The sequence below is a fragment of the Artemia franciscana genome, chromosome 2, assembly GCF_032884065.1.
Source record: "Artemia franciscana chromosome 2, ASM3288406v1, whole genome shotgun sequence".
In the NCBI taxonomy this organism is placed as follows: Eukaryota; Metazoa; Arthropoda; class Branchiopoda; order Anostraca; family Artemiidae; genus Artemia; species Artemia franciscana.
The window spans coordinates 23,404,255-23,424,019 of record NC_088864.1 but is presented as its reverse complement, the minus strand read 5'-3'; the positions used below and the strand labels follow the sequence as shown (position 1 = coordinate 23,424,019).

The 19,765-nt window shown below is 35.7% G+C and overlaps 1 protein-coding gene across 3 annotated transcripts in view; it reads left to right on the top strand.

The window, feature by feature from the left end:
* The window catches only part of LOC136039003 (uncharacterized), a 122,995-nt gene that overhangs the window by 96,394 nt on the left and 6,836 nt on the right, over nucleotides 1-19,765 (top strand). For 2 of the 3 annotated variants that reach the window (XM_065722525.1, XM_065722527.1), the window contains exons 9-13: nucleotides 5,312-5,554; nucleotides 11,755-11,994; nucleotides 12,657-12,893; nucleotides 19,192-19,308; nucleotides 19,562-19,689. In XM_065722525.1, coding sequence (XP_065578597.1) covers nucleotides 5,312-5,554; nucleotides 11,755-11,994; nucleotides 12,657-12,893; nucleotides 19,192-19,308; nucleotides 19,562-19,689 — 965 coding nt within the window. The remainder of the gene's footprint in view (nucleotides 1-5,311; nucleotides 5,555-11,754; nucleotides 11,995-12,656; nucleotides 12,894-19,191; nucleotides 19,309-19,561; nucleotides 19,690-19,765) is intronic. The other variant, XM_065722528.1, reaches the window with a different exon arrangement.

The following is a 19,765-nucleotide window of genomic DNA, read 5'->3' as shown; positions in this document are numbered from 1 at the left end:
TCCATCCTCAGCGTTAAAGTCCCCACACACGGTCACAATATCATGCCCATGTGCTTTAGCAACAACATTTGACAACACGCGATAAAAATCATCTTTTGTCAGATCATAGGTATCATTGGTTAGGGCATACAAAACAATAACTGTCAATTCAGCCTGAGAGGTGGCAAAGCGAGTACGAAGGATCCGCTCATTAGTAGGATCCCAGTCCGCTAGGCTTTTTTTGGCCCGACTGCTTAATGCAATTCTAACAACTACCTCTTTTATAGTTTCAAGTCCAGAATACAAAATATGGTATGTCTCACTATTCAAAGTATCAACACTGGTAAGTCTGGTTTCAGAAAGTCCAGCAACGTCAATGTGGAACTTATTATGGGTCCTCATAACACTGTTGAGTTTTCTTGGCTGTGTTTCTTGATTATCAGTTTTAACATTCCAGTATCCAATACGAAAACACTCGGTCGTTTTCAAGAATCCTGTCCGGGGGCGTACGTTAGTCGTCATCACAGAAGAAGTCAATCCGAGGCTGCTACTGCTTCTTGAGTAATCGGTTTTTACGGTGGTGGTTTACTAGCCCTCCGACCACCTTCCTCTTTTTTCCAGGCTTAGGACTGGCTGCATGATTACAGGCGATTATGAAGAAATCGATGGAAAAGTCAAAAGTCCTCAAATTCTTGATCGAAGTATTTGCGATGCCCCTTCTCTTGGACTCCTTGAGATCTGAGTCTGAATAACAATCTGAGTTTCTAGCCACTTTATAGGAGTGGATGGCAGGCTGTACTAGCAATCCGATGTCCTTCGAGGCGAGGGTTTGAATCCTGATATTGAGAATCCTTTGGCTTGGGGTGGGGGTCTGTATTGTGACTATGCAATCTCAGCCGTCGTGATTCTGGAGAGCTTATGTTATTCCCGAAAAACTTCTAAATTTCAGAATTTCAGGTTAGTCGGAAAAGCCCTGGTCCTTCTGCATGTACAAGTAAGTACAGCATCTGGGTTTCCAAACCTCTCCCTTTTCTATTCTGTTTTTCCAGGAATTTATTACTCTGAAACACATAAATATTTTCTTCAAAATAATGCTGGAAACACTTCAATAGCATACATACCATTTTAAAACTCCCTTTTATAATACAAGTCACATGATAAAAGAATACTTGAACACTATATCTCAAAATTCCTCTTCTTTGAGATTGACAAGTGAGTAAATAGTGCTAAAAACTGGGATTTTCGGTCAAAATCTGGTTTTCTTTGAACTGTGACCTCATTCATTCAAAATCTCTTTAGAAACTATAATAAAAAAAAAACATAAGGCTAGCAGGTGCTTTTAACTGATATTAAGAAATCGATAAACAGATATAACTAAAAAACAAAGCCTGAGAGTAAATATACATCTAATCAATGTTTATCATATTCCAAAAACAGACTTATAGAATATATTACAATCAATTTGATTCAGATGGTGTTCTAATCTAAAGCGGCTAAGCGCTGGACAGCGTTAAAGACCTGACATAGACCTTGTGCGCAGGGGCGAATCCAGGGGAGGGCCAGGGTAGGGCCTTATGCCCCCCAAGATTTTTCTGTTGTCCTCATTCGCATTCCATTCTATTTTCATTTTTTACTTTTTATTAAGTATGCTTGTCAATTTGATCAATTATTCGGAGGTGATTTACCCATTTAACAATAAAAAAGCAAAGCTTTCCTATGAATGTAAAGAGCAAAGTTGAAACTTAAAACGAACAAAGTTATTTATCTTCAGTCAGCTCAGTATCTATCTGCAAAATTGGCATACAAATCTTTGATTGCTGTAAATATTTTTCTACGAACATGGAACTTTCCCATATTTCATGAAAACCTGTTTAAAAATAAAAGTGGTATCTTCAAAACGTTTCATAAACGTGGTAACACAGTTATAGCTATTTGTCTATTCACAATGACATATTGAATTGTAGCCTTGTAGCTAAAAGTTCAAAATGGATAAACACGAGCATAGAATGGATAATAGACAAAGACTGGCGGCTGAATGTGCAAGGGGATCAAAAGATATTTCCAGATATTTTGGTAAAATGTTCGAAAATACCCAGAAATCGAAAGTTAAGTTTTGCCTAATAATAAGCCACCCCCCACCCTCAAAAATTCTTAATTTTAGTTTTGTGACTGATTAAATAACGAATGGCCCAATAGGGCTTTCGTGTGAATAGATCTAACTGTTTATTTAGCTATATAGCTGATTTGGTTGAAATTAGAAGAATGAAAGAATTAAAAGCAATTTAGGCCGGGAGCGGACACATGATGTCAGAGGGCCTCCTCCATAAGACACTTCTGGCACACTTATTCTGTTCTTTTTTCTTTTTCCTTTTTTTTAAATAGACTTTTCAATTTGGTACCCACCTCGAGTCGAATTGGCGCCCTTGGTTCAGCAGCTCCCTTACCCATGATTTTGCTCTTGATCTGTTAGATATTTAGACATCAAACTGCTCGTACGATCAGTTTATGAATCATTCTGTCATAAAATTATAAGATAAACCTCGTTGTCATGAAAAATTAATCATATAATTAAACTTGCTTGCTAGATCTTCATCTTCAGAATGTGTTTTCTTCTCTTTTTTAAATTTATTATCTCTCTTTTTTATTATCTTTCTTGTGAGCCCATCAATTTAGGGTATGGTGTCTGGGCTTCAATGATGGGGATATAACAAGGCAACTTACAACATTAATTTATGTTAAGGTGTAATTTTTTGAACTGCCCCTGTTCACTCGTCACTAAAAAAAATTCGTAATTTTAGTTTTGTGACTAAATAAATAGCGAATGGCCCAATAGGACTTTCGTGTGATAAATCTGTCTATCTATTTATTTTAACTATATAGCTAATTTGTTTAAATTATAGCTAAATTATGCCTAATTATAGCTAATTGGCTTAAATTACATGAATGAAAGAGTTAAATGCGATTTAGGCCAGGAACAGATCCACGGGGTCAGGGGATGACCCTTTCCCCAAGATATTTCTGGCTCCGTTATTCTGTTCTTTTTTCTTTTTTTTAATCTTTTCCAAAATAAACTTTTTAATTTGGTGCCCAACTCGAGTCACATTGGTGCCGTTGTTTACGGTTTAGGGTACGGTTTCTGGGAGTCATTGATAGGGGTATGATAAGTATGGGTTACGGGAGAGGAGACATTATAAAAAGGGTGTTGGGAAATGTTTTGGACATTTGAGTTTGCCGAGTGGGATTTGGGAGAGCTAATTCACATGCCCTATCTTATTGAGCTGCCTGACTGTAGTAAGATGCAGGGTAGAATACTATCTTCCTAGGAGGAAGTCCTAGTGGAATGTCGTCTATGTTATCCGAACATAATATGGAATTTAGAAACTGCCCAGATTGATAAGGTTGACGTAGGCTGGCTGATTCACAAGTATCAATTATTTCTAGCTCTATCATTCCTGCAAGACATCTTGGTAGACTATTGAATTTTTTTATTGCCCTTGTCCTTGTCCCTTTCGTCTGTGACTACCCCGATATTACCTCCGCATTTTGTTTATTATTACCCCGAAAGTATGGGAGATAAATAGATTATGACCATATCAATGTCTATCTCATCGTATTTTATTTCGTCTACCATAGCAACAGTTTTTTTTATAGAAGCACATTTCTTGGGACCCATCTGCAAAACAGAAGTGATCGCCTGTTACAAAGCATGTGGAAAATTTTAGGTCTGCGAAACGGCAAAATTTTTCGATTGGGAACACTTTTGGTTAACTGATACTGCATCCTTCTTTTTGAAGATATTTTGGTGCAATTGTTTCATAGATTCGAAAATTGGTGATAATAGAACAACAAAACATTGAAACAAGTTGTTTCAACCACTTGCCTTCCCTGATATTCCATTATAAACAGAGAGCTTTCAAAAACTTTCTTTTTTCCACATTTTAAAAAATCCTGAGAACCAAACTAAACCAAACAATGGTCCAAAAAAAATTGAAAGCTTCTCTGATACTTATGACAGTTGAAAGGACGCTTAAAATTTGCCCTAGTTGCTACCGTGTTAGTCATAAAATTTTAAAGTAAGGTGTTCCCAGATGGGAACGCTGGACGCTACCGGCTAAGTTAGAATTTATTCAAGCACGCGTTTAAACAGCATTTTGACCGTGTTTTGGCAAAACGCCCAGAATTGGGACAAGGCAGAACATCCAAGACCATCTATTTCTGAAGCGAACAATATAATCACAAGAAAACGCTGTATCTATACTTAGGGTGTATTTTGAGAATATTTTTCTTATTTTTCACCGCTTAATGGGGAATTTTACGAAGACAAAATGATCTAACAGGCTCTAACGATAGGAATACTCAGAATTGATCGTTTAGGACTTGATTGAGCACTGGAGGTCAATATACTGATCAAAAGGAATTAATGAAACCTTACAAATTAGTTTCGAAAAAAGCTAACTCAGAAAAGTAATTTTACCTAGACACTGTCAATTTACTGTCGACGAGTTTTGAGAAACATATCAATTATTTAAAAACTCTAAAGAAAAAAAAATAGTCTGGTCTACTCATTCAGAAAATCTCAATGAAGCCACAGTAATTTATTCATCAAATTATCTGCTCGTGTCTGTTGTTAATACACATTTTACCGCTATAAGAAAATAATATTTTTAAGGAGGTTTTTTTGTCATTTTACATCAGCACCAACCAGATTCACACAAACGAACTGGTCTGACGAAAGGGTTATCTACACCCCCCTATCATTACGCTCGAATCATATTGGCGCCCTTGGTCCAGTGCCCCCCAAGATTTTTCTCTAGATCCGCCCCTGCATGTGCGTACACCAGTGTCAAAGACCCGCGACTGAGTTTCTGAGCTTGGAGAGTCAGGAGGTAAAGCTTTGTGTGCACAAACAACTGATAGTTCGCAGCCCTTAGCCATGGATCAGTTTGATAACAATTAAAATTATTTTCTGTGCTTTATAACTGGGTTATTAAGCACAATATACGAACTATTTGTACATTGAGCCTGGTTATTTAGTCATGTTCATTGTTTCGTATGTACAATAGTACAACACATGTCGCAATGGGTCGAAAAATCTCCTATGACAGGGCCAAAATGCGACTAGTGTTTGAAACTTCTACAAGCGTTAATCGGGAACGAACAAATACATTCTTTTTTAAGAACTCCATCAAAATTAGCAAACTATACGGAAAATGTAAAAAGCGTGGAGAAAATATCAAGGATGTTAGAATTACAGGAGTTACCCCCCTACCCTTCCCAACATATGGATAATATGTGGATATATTGAACTAACAAATGAGCCTTATTTTTATAGATAACTCATACTACCCTTGCTTCAGATCTTGTTGAAGCCATTAAGATCAGAAACAAGTTCGATTATAATGGCCCATGTCTGCTAGTTGAATCAATTCTTAAAGATAATTTGGTTCGACCCTTTCATCCCGATGAACCGGTTTTACCAGCAGTTTTACGATGGGCTGAATGGGATGCCGAAGATGGAAAAGACAATAAGCTTATTCTAAAGACAGACAGGTTCTTGAAGCGGATCGCTTCCTTGGTATGTTGTTTCTCTTATAAAAAAAAGTATCAACAATAATGTACATTCTTCCACTGATTAGATATCTTCATATTCATTATTATCATATATATATTCATTATTTATTATTGTTCATATTCATTCGTATTCATTATATATATATATATATATATATATATATATATATATATATATATATATATATATATATATATATATATATATATATATATATATATATATAAGCAATCTTAATGAAAATCACACCATCATATTCAGTATATCAGAAAACATTAGGGTAGATTTTTATAGCTTATACCTGCAAATATGCACAATTTTATATTTTTTACCAGAAGAAAGATCACGGATCAATGTTTTCCTTTTTTTCAGGGTGATGGTACCGAACTAACGGTCCGAGTGATCGGAAGAGGGCTAACTCAAACAGAAATTCAAAGGTCCAAGGCCTTTTTAAAATGACCAAAAAGGCTAGAGGGCAACTAGCCCAGCTCCCTTGTTCTTTTTGCCCCAAAGACATACAATAAAAATTTTGAGGTAGCCATTTGGTTCAACATAGTTGAAAATTCCAGCACTTATGCCTCTGGGGCTATTAAGTCCCCCTTAGCCCCCAGGGAAAGGGCTATAAACTATGCAATTTACGAATTGTCTTCATATAGTTTGTCTTCATATAGTTTAGTTTCTGGAAAATATATAAACGCCTTTCAAGGGACATCATGAGGGGAAGGGGGTCACGGGAGAATTTTCAATGGGAATCAAATTTTATAGGGGGAATTTTACACAGGGGAAATGGATTTCCTAGTATGATTTGAAAAATAATAGGAAATTGTTGTTTTTTTCCACAATATTTTTTTTTTCAACTGAAAGTAAAGACCGACAGTGAAACTCAAAATGAACAGAAAATATTCCATATATGACAATCGATATCAAAAGTGAGTTCTCTCCACCTTAATACATCATTATTTACCTTAAGTTTGACTTTTTGTCTCAATTCCTTGCGAGCACTGCTGAAACGCATTGATCGTTTAACTAGAATAAGAAACTTTTTTTTAAACACAATTAAACTTTAGTGAGGTATTGAGGAGGTAGCGATTCTGCTCACATACGGAACAATTTAAGTTTGTTCGAAGTTTTAATGTTACTCCTTTCTTTCAGTTGAAAAAACTTGTTTTTTTTTTTTGTTTTTTTTTTTGCCATAACAAACATAAATCATGATTGCAGCTAGCGAAATGCAGTAGGTTGTAGTGAGCCCAGAGTAAGCAGAATATTAAAAGGTGCATTTTCTAAAAAAAACTGCCTAGAGAGAAACATTTTCGAATGAATGGTATAGCTATTAGATATTGTGACAATTTTGAATAAAAAGTTTTTATAAGAATTCTATCAATGTTAAGAAGGGCATCTAAAAGAGCGAGAGGGGGCTTGCTACCTTTCGTTCTTTTTTCTATATCCCTCTCAACATACCTTTATTCAATCTAATATCCCTAGCCTTTCTGCAGATATTTCTGTTGAGTCATTTTGACAACCCTCCTGCATATAGTCAGTTTGGATTTTGTTTGACATCCTCCTTAACATTCTCTAAAAGTTTACCTTAATACTTTTAGTCTTTCTGCAGACTTGAGATCAAACATCCCCCCTTTTCCCAATAACCAACCTTGTATGTAATCAGTGGGCAACTTATTTAACATATAATACTTGCCCCGGGAGCTGTGGGGGGAGGGGTACGTTATCCCTGGAGGCAAAGCTATTTGACTTTTCGGCTATTTTTCAAAAGATGGATAATCCAAAATTTTTATCAAATATTGTTGGAGGAGGGCAGCTAAAAAGGGATTGGGAGGGGTCTGGGTATCCGACCGTTCTTTAATATCCCCCTCAAAATTCCCTAAAAGTATAAATTTGAAGCCCCCAGCCGTTCTACACCCAAAATCAAACATCTCACTTTTCCTAATGATAAATCACACACGAAAAAAGGCAAACAAAAGCAAATTGCGTGATTTTTTGTCCTTGCCCTGGAGGCTGTGGGGCTATTTCTCCCCTGGAGGCATAGTTACTATACTTTTCGACTATTTTGAGGGAAAAAACTTTTTAGAAATTTTGATCAGTTGTTAGGGATGGGAACATCTAAAACGGGCAAGGTAAGCTGGCTACCCTCTGATAGCTCTTGAACTTCCCCCTCAGCATCCCCTGAAAGTTTCAACTTAAAACCCTTACCCGTTCCTTAGATACTGGTGGTACACACTTTTCACTATCAGCATGTACACAGTGTGTTTTATTGTGTTGGATATTCTTCTCGAAAGCTCAGGGAGGGGGGTAATGTCATCCTCAAAGACATAGTATTTCATTTCGTCAATTTTAAACGAGATGGGTATTTAAAAATTTTAACAGAATTTTTTTGGAAGGAGGGCAACAGAAAAGTCAGAAAGGGGGGCTGGTAGCCCTCCAATCACTTCTTAGCATCCCCATGAACATGTTCTGAAAGTTTCAACTTAATACCCTCAACTGTTCTTAAAATATTGCATACCCTATTCTCATTTTGATAAGCTGGATGCACATAGTGCCTTTTAATTTAATTTAACATACCCCTCAACATCCTCCAAAGCTTCATCTTAATGCGCTTAGCCTTTTCAGATATACCCAGAACAAAAAATTTTCGCTTTTAATGATAAATTCTGTATGTAAACAGTAGGTAAATTGCCTAATTTATATTCCTTGCCCCGGAGCTTTGGGGGGTATACCCTCCCTAGAGGTATAGCTATTCAATCTTTTGACTGGTTGGAAGAAAATCAAAAGTTCAACAATTCAACGAAAGTTGAGCAGAGGGGGCAACTACAAAGAGAAAAAACGGGGGTGATTCTTCTCCAGTCTCTCTTTAACATCTCCTCAACATACCTTGCAAGATCAACCATAATGCACTCAGCCGCTCCTTAGATATTGCTGAAAGTCCCTTTTCACAACCAACCAGCACATAGTTTATTTTCGTTGTGTTCAGTATCCCTCTCAACATTTCCTTTAAGTTTCGTTGTAATGCCCTAAGGCTTAGGTCTAAGGCATTTTGGAGCCCCAGGTTCAAACATGCACCCTTTTCCAATTAAAAAACCTTGTACGTTGGCAACAGGCAATTTTTATAGCTTGCAGCCCTTGTCCCAGGGGCTGGAGAAGGGTCGTTTGTCAAACCCAGAGGGGTAGCTATTTAACCTTTGGGTTATTTTGAACAAAATAGCTATCTCAAAATTTTAATCGAACATATTTGATAAAAAAAAAAGGTATGGGAGCAAATGGGACCAATTTGAATAAAATGGCTATCTCAAAATTTGTATCAGATGCGTTGAGGAAAAAAGAGCACAGGGAGGGGGGTTGTCCTACGATTCATTTTGACTCTTAATATGGGAACTAGAACTTTCAATTTAAAGTCGAACGAGCCTCCTTCGAAGTTTATAGGACCATCCCTTCCATATTAAGTGCCTCTGGAAAAAAACAATAATACATCAGACATGAGAGGCAACAAAATTCATGAACTTACTTACACGTTATCATTTATTACACGTTATAATTTGACTGGTTCCTTTTCAAACAGTTCGTGGTAACGAACTGTTAATAAGGAGCGACCCGGATTAAAAGTAACCAAAATTCTAAAAAATGGAATTTTGATACCAATAAATATATCAAAAGAATTGATTTTTTACGATGATTTCGAATATATAAGTCTTATTAAATTTAGTCGTACCTATCAAAGGTTACGAGTCTGAAAAAATTTGCCTGACTTTCGATAAAAGGGATAAACAATCCTTAAAAGTTATAGAATCTTAATGAATATTGGAGAATCTCGCTTTAGAGGTTGCAAGCTCCTATCTGCAAAAATGGGAAATTTTGTATTTTTTGCCAGAAGAAAGATCACGGAAGCATGTTTATTTGTTTTTCCCCAGGGGTGATCGTATCAACCCAGTGGTTCTATGATATCAGGAGAGGGCTCATTCAATCAAAAAGTAAAAGTTCTAGTGCCCTTTTTAAGTGTCAAAAAAATGGAGAGCAACTAGGCCCCTCCCACACCCTTTTTTCTAAAAATTGTCCGATGAAAATTTTGAGATAGCCATTTTGTTCAGCATAGTTAAAAGGGCGAATAAATATGCCTTTGGAGATATCATGACCCCCCACAACTCTGGGGAAAAATCCTTTAAATTACAAATTGTGCCCATTATTTATGTATTGTATTTGTTATTGAGAGGCATGCATACATTTTTCGGGTGAGAGGGGATGGTGAATTTTCTATTGTTTGGATTTTCCTAGGGGATAATTTTCCGTGGGAGGGGAGTTTTAGGGGGTGTATTTTTCAGGGAAAATTTTACAATGGAGGAATTTGCCAGAACTCCTATACGAAATTCTTCTTATGGCTTGCTTTCTCTTTGCCGATTCAATTTTACGCGTGGAGATGATAAGGGTAACTCTCCGGGGTAAATTTTCACCAGGATTGAATTGTCTAGAGAATATATCCGTAGGAAGGAGGGATTTTTCTGAGAAGGTGTAGTCAGACTTCCTAGTTATTATTTAAAAAACTATCAGGAGTTAAATAAAACAAAAGCATTATTTCAACTGATAGTAAGGAGTAGAATTAAAATTTCAGGTGTCAAAAAAGTTCAAGTATCAGTTCAAACTATAGTTCAAGGTATCAGTCTTAGTGGCATATGCCCCCGAAGAACTGACTGACAGAGTCAGTAGTGACTGGTAAATTTTGTATACAGTCAGAGGAATAAAAAGATAAGATCCTAGGTAGCCTACTGACTTTAAATACCAAGATATGGGATTTTTATTTGAGGCAGGGGCAGATCCGGGGGGGCTTTAGGCCCACCCAAGATTTTTCTGGCGTCCTAATTTGCATTCTGTTCTTTTTTCTTATTTTTGCTCTTTTTTTTTAAGTAAACTTGTCAATTTGATCAATTATTCCGAGCTAATTTACCCAATTAACAACAAAAAGCAAAGCTTTCCTATGAATGTAAAGAGCAAAGTTGAAACTTAAAACGAGCAAAAATTATTTATCTTCAGCCGGTTCAGTATACATCTGCAAAATTGGCATAAAAATCTTTGATTCCTGCAAAGATTTTTCTATGAACATGGAACTTTCCCTTATTTTACGAAAACCTGCTGAAAATAAGTTTTTCTTTGTCTTAAATGTTTTGATAAACGTGGTAACACAGTTATAGCTATTAGTCTATTCACAGTGACAGATTGAAAACTAACTTTGTAGCTAAAAGTTCAAATGGATAAAAATAAAAAATCTGGACGCGAGCATAGAATGGATAAGAGACGAAGACTGATGGCTGAATGTGCAAGGGGATCAAATGATATTTCCGGATTTCTTGGTAAAATATACGAAAATACCCGGAAATCGAAAGGTAAGTTTTGACTAAAAATAAACCCCCTCCACCCAAATAAATTCCTTAATTTTAGTTTTGTGACTAATTAAACAGCGAAAAAAGGGGTTTAGTGTGATCTATCTATCTATTTATTTCAACTATATAGCCAATTTGGTTAAAATTAGATGAATGAAAGAATTAAAAGCAATTTAGGCCAGAAACAGATACATGGGATGACCCTCCCCCTAAGACACTTCTGGCACACTTATTCCGTTCTTTTTTCATTTTTTTTAAAATAAACTTTTTAATTTGGGACCCACCTCGAGTCACATTGGCGCGCTAGATCCAGTGGCCTCCCAATATTTTCTTCTCTATCCACCCCTGATTAGAGGATTTTAATGTCTGGGCTGGTACTAATAGGGATAGAGAGTATCCTTGCTTGAGCTGATTTTGCAAAGGGACGAGAAATAGTCTTGGTATGGAATGCACAGCTACAACTTTGTAGGTATAATGAACTAGTTAAGAGCAACACGGAATGGGTCACGCTCCCCTCTACCTTTGCATTCCTGGTAGAGGTCCCCTACCCCTAAATCTAAACAGCTGCATGACTTTCCAAAAATTGTTGTTTCTTTCGCATAATTCGTATTTTTTTCTCAGATCCTCCACTGACAAAAATAAGTTCATTTATGCATACCTGTCTCCTTTATGGGGTGTTATATTTTTACTATGATTCTATTAATCGTGACACGACCTTCCATCGGTTTACTAATTGTCAAAATTTAAGTATTAAAAAAAAATGATTTTAAAGACAACAAAGACACTGAAGTAATATTGGAATTATTGCCCATGTTTGTTTTCTAGAAAGAAGAAGTGATTCCTGCCAATGCTCCTATGATCCGTTTATGTATAATCACAAAAGCGCCAAACGAAGGATGTGGTTTTCATCTTATTTCAAACGGTCCCATTGAGTCTAATAAAACCGATGATAAATTCATCGGTCCCATTGAGTCTAATTCACATGCTTTCCAAGCCGGTCTCAGAGAAGGCGATAGACTTGTTGAAGTAAACGGGACAAACGCTGATGAACTAACACATAAAGAGGTAATTTCATGCTCTCTTTTATGCTATTTCCTGTTGTTCAATTGTCCCTCTTAAATCATCTTTATGGGCGCTTAGGTAATGAGCAGGTTCTATTCAAACCGGCATGCATTAATCATTTTTCTTCCCCGATTCACTCTCATGGTTAAATCACTGAAACTGTAGAAAATGTGTTTACTGCATTATATTTTTATAAAGATTTCTCGCAATTTTCTTTGTGTATAAATGAACCAAATTCTAGTTCTTGCATTGGCGTAGGTATTTCTGTAGTTGTTAAATGACTCTTAAGATGTCTTTCTTTATAAATTGATCTTACATTTTCTTTTAATGGAATAAGACAATTACAACCAGAATCACACAGCCTTCACATTCAGTCACCGTACTTGGGGAGTTTATATTTCCTAAGTGGCCTGTGCCTAGCCTTGGAATAGCCATTGTCTTTGAGCAACAGAATTTTGCTGCAACTTAGTTTGAAGAATATGGATTCCCAATGTGAGAGCTGCTGGGATAGGAATATTTTAAATGGATATTGAAAATACATTTCTCTTAAAACTTAGATGGCTACCTTTAGATTCCGCCTTACACAGAACCCTCCACTAACAAACTTTTATGCAATAGAAATTTGTTTAAAGCCAATTCCTTGATAATTTCTTTTTTCATACTAGATTGTGATGAGAATTAAAGATTCACCAAACGAAGTCAAACTACTTGTTGTGAATCCTGATGCGGACGGATATTACAAGGCAAAGGGAATTTCGCTGAGCAGCAAACTAAGTACGGCGAAAGTTTTTCAAAACACAGAAATGAAGTTTAAGATGAATGGCTCGGCCATGAAAAAATCAAAATCTTTCAATCAAATCAATGAGCTGAGCGAACCTCGGCCTCTGAGTCTAATATCATTGGTAAGTCATCCCTTCTTTTATTTTTTCCAAAACGAAAATATGAAATTCTCTTTTGTTTCTGTTCAAAACAATTCTGTAACTTATTTTCAGTGAACATTCCCTGAACGTACCCAAGGGAACTTACCCCGTGAAATACAAACTTATCCTGAAAGTTTCTGAGCGCTTTTAATTTAAGATATAAAATAATAAGTGTTTATTTCTGCCCAACCAAATTCTGTAAATTATTTTTAGTGAACTTTGCAAGGAAGTACCCCCCTCCCTCCAAAAAATTACAAACTTTTAAATTTTCTGGGCAGTTTAATTCAAACATCGAATCAAAACTCTTTTTGTTTTTTGTTCTGCCGTAATGTTGAACGACAGGCTTGTTCCCTGTCCTTTTAAAAAGATTCAGCACTTAAAACGACGATTCAAGGCCCTATGGGCCGTCAATAGAGTATGAAGGATTTTTATCCTATATCTTTCCCCCACCTCCCCCAAAATTTTAGAAATAATATTATTTGCCGAAAAGTGGGTTAAAGTTAGGCTAAGCTAAGGTTCTTTTTTTAAACCTTTTGCACCGATCAGTATTGTCAGTTTCTTCCATCTGGGCAACCTCGGCTGTGACATCTGCAAAGTACTACGTTTGTTTGAAGTTTTTACAGTTATTTTAGATGCTGTTAGCTGCTGCATTTCCTTATACAATCCAGTTCATCACCAGAACATCTGTATTTCAATTTCCAGATATTCAGAGTTATTTAACTGTAGTAAATTAATTTTATATAGACTTTAATTTATTTTCAGTCTAATTGCAACATCCAGATAAAAAATGGATGATCTACAATCGTGAATTTGGTTCAACACCTGGACGCTTGAGATTTAAAAACAAGAATAAAAATGTAACCATGTGCTCCCTTTTTCTTCTAAAAATTGCGAAGAATTATTTGGGTTTCTTCATTTGACGTCACTTGAAAAGGCTGATTTTGCTAAACTCCTCTAAATTCATCTGAACATATTGTGTACATGACGTAAAATAGCGGGGAAACCTCCCACAAAAATTTTTTTTGATGACAAACATGATAGTGCTTTAGTACAGTTTAGATTTCTTGACTTGAAAACATGTTAAAAGTTGATACTGAGCGAAGTTAATACAGTTAATAGTGTTAAATCTCATTTGATAACTTGAATTATTGATGGAGGTAAATTGTTAATGACTAGCATTCGACAACATAGAGCAATTCCCAAATCAGTCCTTGAATAATCTTGAGTAAAAAAGGGCAACACGTCTAGGGACAGCCCTACTTAAATATTTGGTCTACAGAGCAATCATCAGGGGGTGTAAGTTGCTGTGGGTCAGGGGGGCAAATTCCCCTCGCAGACCCTGGTGCCCCTCCCCTAGGACCACATCCCCCCCCTCCAGGTGAAATTTAGTTTCTTCCAAAATCTTGTCAAAACTAAGATAAATCTGCATAATTCAAGCATCAACAGAAACAGATTAGTTTTTTAGTACATATTTACCTTTATAGTACTATAGAGTACCTTTGTACTACTTGTACAGTACTAAATAGTGCCCTTATGGTACCAAATGGCTGTTTTTTAGTTTTTACTGTCATCTTCACTTGATTTGGAAAAATTGGCTCCAACTTTGCCCCCCCCCCCAATATTTTAAATCACACCTCGCAATAACTCTTGCATTATTGAGAGTTCAACAAGTTGTAGTATTTCCGGCTTTCTACTAAAAGGTGGCTACAAATCCATTGTCTCCGAAAAGTCACCTCCACAGCTTGATGCCGCAATCCCTGGAATGTAACTATCATATCACAGTAGGAGAAAAACAGAAAAAAAAACAGAAACAAAAGAAAACGCCGGAAAAAAAAAACAGAAAAAAAGTAGTTGTTTTTTACTACCGTTTTTGTTTCTGTTCCGTTTGTTTTTCTAACAGTTTTTGCCGTTTCTGTTTTTCTTAGACCCGTTTTTCCGCGTTTTGGTTGCGAGTAAGCATCATGAAGACATGAGTAATCCTATCTTCAAACGTTTCGAAGACAAGATTTGCCACCGAGACAATTAATCCAACATTAAAGTCAGTTTTTTCAACTTCTATTTAGCAGGGAGAATATTTACTTTTCATCTATTCTATTCCCAAATTTTTAAATCTAATTGTCTACTTACTTTCAACTTATTTTTACATTTTATAGTGTATATTTTAGAGTTGCTTCCTCTTCCCCAAAGCAAGCTTTCTGCAAATCCCTTTCTATGTTGGCATTCTTTCGTCTATAAATCTGTGGCGTTTTCCATAAGTCCACTTTTCCTAATTTTAAAGGAGAGCAAAATGAAAAGAAAAAAACAATGAACATATTTCTCACAAACTAAAATTTAAGAAACTTGAAAGTTTAAAGACTAAATTAACTTTTCAATCGGATTTCACTTAATCCGTCCAAATTGCTACACTAATCATTACGTAGAAGAATAAGAGACGTACACTTTTTTTTTAGCCCTTTCGGAACAAATTAAAACTCGTTCAGAATTAAAGATAAACCCAATTTGAATAGACCAATCGATAGATTTCTTCGTATATGTATATATACATATATATATATATATATATATATATATATATATATATATATATATATATATATATATATATATATATATATATATATATATATATGTATTAATTAAGCATTAGCATAATTATTGCATTATTCTATTGTTTTAAGTCATCAAGTGTTAAGTCAGCAATTTTCATTGAATCAAGGAATTCTGGCGTGAATTCAATCCCTCCGTCCTGTTAATCAACCATTTTATAGGATTTATTTTATTTCGAAACTCGATGTATTGTTGCTTCTCTTCTAACCCTAGATTTCATCTACGATTAGATGTGTTAATCTCAGTCGCTTTTCTTCTATATATAGATTTTGTTTTCCATTTTTTAATTTGGAATTTGTTACGATACATATTGTGTCATATCTGCTAGCCGCAGATCTCCGTGCTCTTCATTTTCATGAATCAATCGCTAAGATATATTGTCATGCATTTTGCTTCAGCTGTTTGGATTCAATCAAAATAATCTGTAAATTCGCTTGACATCGTTGATACCAAAAAACCTCTTTACTAGTTTTTCTCCAGTCGTTATATTTTTGCTTTAATGGTGTTGCTGCATAATTCAGCACCGTAACAAGCAGGAATGATCCATATGCCTGTGCCTTCTGATATGTCTCAATTACGCATTGCAGTAATCATTGTTGTATTTTGTGATGGCGTTAAACCAATAATTTCAAACTTTGACGTGAATTCAATTCCTTCTTTCTGTTTATCCATTACAGACCCCAAACCAACACGTTCCGTATCCTATTATAATTTTTGAAATATCTAAATTGTGCGATAGCATAATTATCATGTTATTCTTTACTTTTCAATCAAACTTTTGTTTGCAAATCAATGAAATTCTATTATTTCTTGCTCCATGTCATTTTTTTTAGCTGTTTATAGTCATTTGTCATCTTGTGTAATTTTGTACGATTAATTGATACTAAAAATTAATTCCTCCATCCAGTTCATCCTGCACAGACTCACACACTTCAAACTAACATGCTCCTTCATTCCATGGTAATTTTGCTGTCTTCTAACCAAGGATTGCGTTGCACAACATTTTTATTTGCCAATAAATGTATTTTTGTTTTGTTTCTTGTTCCATGCCTTTTTCTTTAGCTGTTTGAAGTCATTTGCCATATTTTGTAATTTTGCATGTGTTATAGATACTAAAAACTATTCAACCCCCCTCCCCTAAGGAAAAATGATGTGATTTTTGTTCTCTCAATGTATGTAGATGTTACGTAACTCACATGAAGTTTTTTCTACTACAAACTCAATTCCTTCTTTCTGTTTATCCTTAACAAATACTAAACTAACTTCATTCCATTTCAAAGTGGTTAACAAATTTTGGTGTTAATTTTCTCCTTTCTGTGTATTTTTGCAGACGCTACAACAAAACTTCCTCATTTTAAGGTGAATAATAAGTAATTTCGATTGAATTAAGCAATTCTGGCGTGCACTCAATTCCTTCTTCCTGTTCATCTTTCATAGACTAACTCACGACACGTTCCTTCATTCGTCTATAATTTGCTTTGTGTTCTAACAGCAGATGCTGCTTTGCAATATTTTCTTTGCAATTCAATGTAATTTTTGCTGTTTCTTGTTCCATGCGTTTTTCTTTAGCTATTCGGAGTCATCTCGTGTTATTTGGCATGCCTCATAGACACTAAAAACAATATGACCACTCCCCTGGGGATGATGATGTAATTTTTGTTCTTCAAATACACATAAATATGGCGTCACTCATATGAACGTTTTGTCAAAATTAAGGCTCTCAACGAGTTTTCTCAAACTCTTGACCTATCTAGATAAATATTACAGGTCAGAAAATCCCAGGAAGCTAATTTTCAAAGAAGAATATGAGGCCATTTTCAGAAAGAAATCTACACATATATAAATACATACATTGTTGCTCCTTTTAAGAAAGTAGATACTGCTGAACGAGATGACTTTCCCATCAAGTCCTAATTGTAGGAGACAATGACATTGAAGAAACTGGAAATAGCGACAGAAGTAATGATTATGATAGTAACTCAGGATTAACTGATTCTGACCTTAACAGCGTGAGTGAGATTTCAGTACCAAAAAAGGGAAGTTTCCACTAAAGTATTGGTGTTGTAAGGAGAACTGGTAAGAAATACGAAACCTGGCTAGAATCCTGAAAGTGTCTTCCAAATCCCATGACCATTTTGAAGCTATCTGCAAGACATATAATCTTAGTTCATCCATCATAAGAACATAAATGTTCAATGGAACAGCACCCTTGCCATGATAGGAATGTATTTTACCCGAAAAGAGCTATTTCGACTTATTCAAGCAAGACCTTCGTGACGCTAAAATCAGAGAGCTCGAACTTCACTTCACAGCAATCATTAAGGTTCTTCACCCGTTCAAACATGCAATGGTAATAGTTTGGTATACTTACGTTCCGGCAAGCTAATTTCTTTTGATGGATAAAGGAGTTCAGTTGTTTTGTCAGACACCGGAAAGTAGTACTATGACCTAGTTAGTCCAATAGCCTGAAGGAATTATTGGCTATTCAGTCCAGGGTATATATCTTTATTACAAGTCCTAGGTCTCATAGACTACTCTTAACAAGAACTGCTTTTTTACAAAAAAAATCAGCGATATAGACAGAGATTCGGCTCGTCAGTATGTCTCCCCGCTTCTCCTGCAGCTGATTTTCTTGCAGAGAAGTACAGAAGAGCTCGCTCAAATCCAATTGAACTCTTTCTCGATAGATTTCGTTCCAATCAAGACAGAAACTAACCGAAATGCATCACTGGCTCCATACAGCTTGTTTGATAAATTGCTCGATACAATAGGGCTGCGGATGAACTCCAAGTCAAAATGCTAACAATATAAGCACTGCTGCCGTAACAGCAAATACTATTAGGGCATATGAGGAGAGAGTTCCGGTCTTCTTGAGCGAGAAACGAAGATCAGTAAAAAATAAATCTGAACCGCAAGAATTGTGGACTGACTCCTTCTACACTTACGCAGAGTCAAGTGAAATTGCATGCAGGCGTTAACGAAATTTCTGTCAAAATAGTTTTTTTTACTAAAAAGAGGCCATTCCTGTTTTTCGGAAGAAAAAAAAAACAGAAAAAAGAAACAGAGTTCCGTTTTTTCCTCCATTTCTGCTTCTGATTCGTTTTTTAATCGCCATTTTTTTTACCATTTCTGTTTCAGTCACAAATAGAAACGGTGCCATTCCCTCATTTTTCTAAGACTATTTGACCGCTTTGATAAAATGACTATCTTGAAATTATAGTCCAAGGCCGTTTGGGCTGGGGATGAGGAGTGACAAAACGACCAAAGCAATCGCTTAAATGCCATCCGATCCATTTCATCCCCCTAAAAACGGCTTTTTATATGAGAATTTACAGGCGATAGAGCTCTCTTTCTCGACTTTCTACGCTCTGTCGTTTAAAAGTGATTATGTAAAGGGACAATTATCAAAATGATTGGACAGATTATTTATGATTAATGAACGATCACTAAAGTTATTAAAAAAGAGAGACGATAAGTATCCTTTAAGTGCAGACTTGTGCAGACTGCGACCAGACTATTGGCAGAAGATGTTGCCACTTACTCCATACAGTCAAGGGTGTTATTGATCCTAAGATCAATCTTTACAGCCCTCTTAGTTTATCTTGTCTAAGTTACATGGTGAGTGTGCTGAAATATTATGGAACCAATAATTGATGCTTCTTTCTTTTTCCAGATTGACAAAAGACCAGAACTGGAGGTGGTACACTTTGCTGATAGAAAATCGAAGAACTACAAAATTGTGGCAGTGACTGTCGATGATAGCACAGTACTTATCCATAAAGACCAAAAAGTGAGTAGTACTGCTTTCATAGATCCTTGTATGTTAACAGAGTAGTGAATATTCACATTTCAATAAAAAACTAAATTTGTATTTCAATACAGATAAGAATTTCTGGTTTATTTTTCTTCAAATTTTGGAGTTACAGTATCTAAATATTTTGTAATTTCTGTAAAACACCACGAGTATATATCACCACAAATGAATCTATCTGTGCCGGTACATTCCTATATATTTTGAATGTTTCTTTATCTTCTATTTTCAGAAATCCAAATCGCTGTTGCATCAATGGGACTTGAATTGCGTGAGATGTTTTATTGGCCATGACCCAAAACGGAAACAACTTACTCCTTATTCCATAACCATTTTTCCAGTCAAAGAAAACCTAAAAAGGTGAGAGTACGAGCATAAACTGTTGACAAATATTCCATTTATGTATTGAAAGCAATGGAAAATATTGCCAACCTTA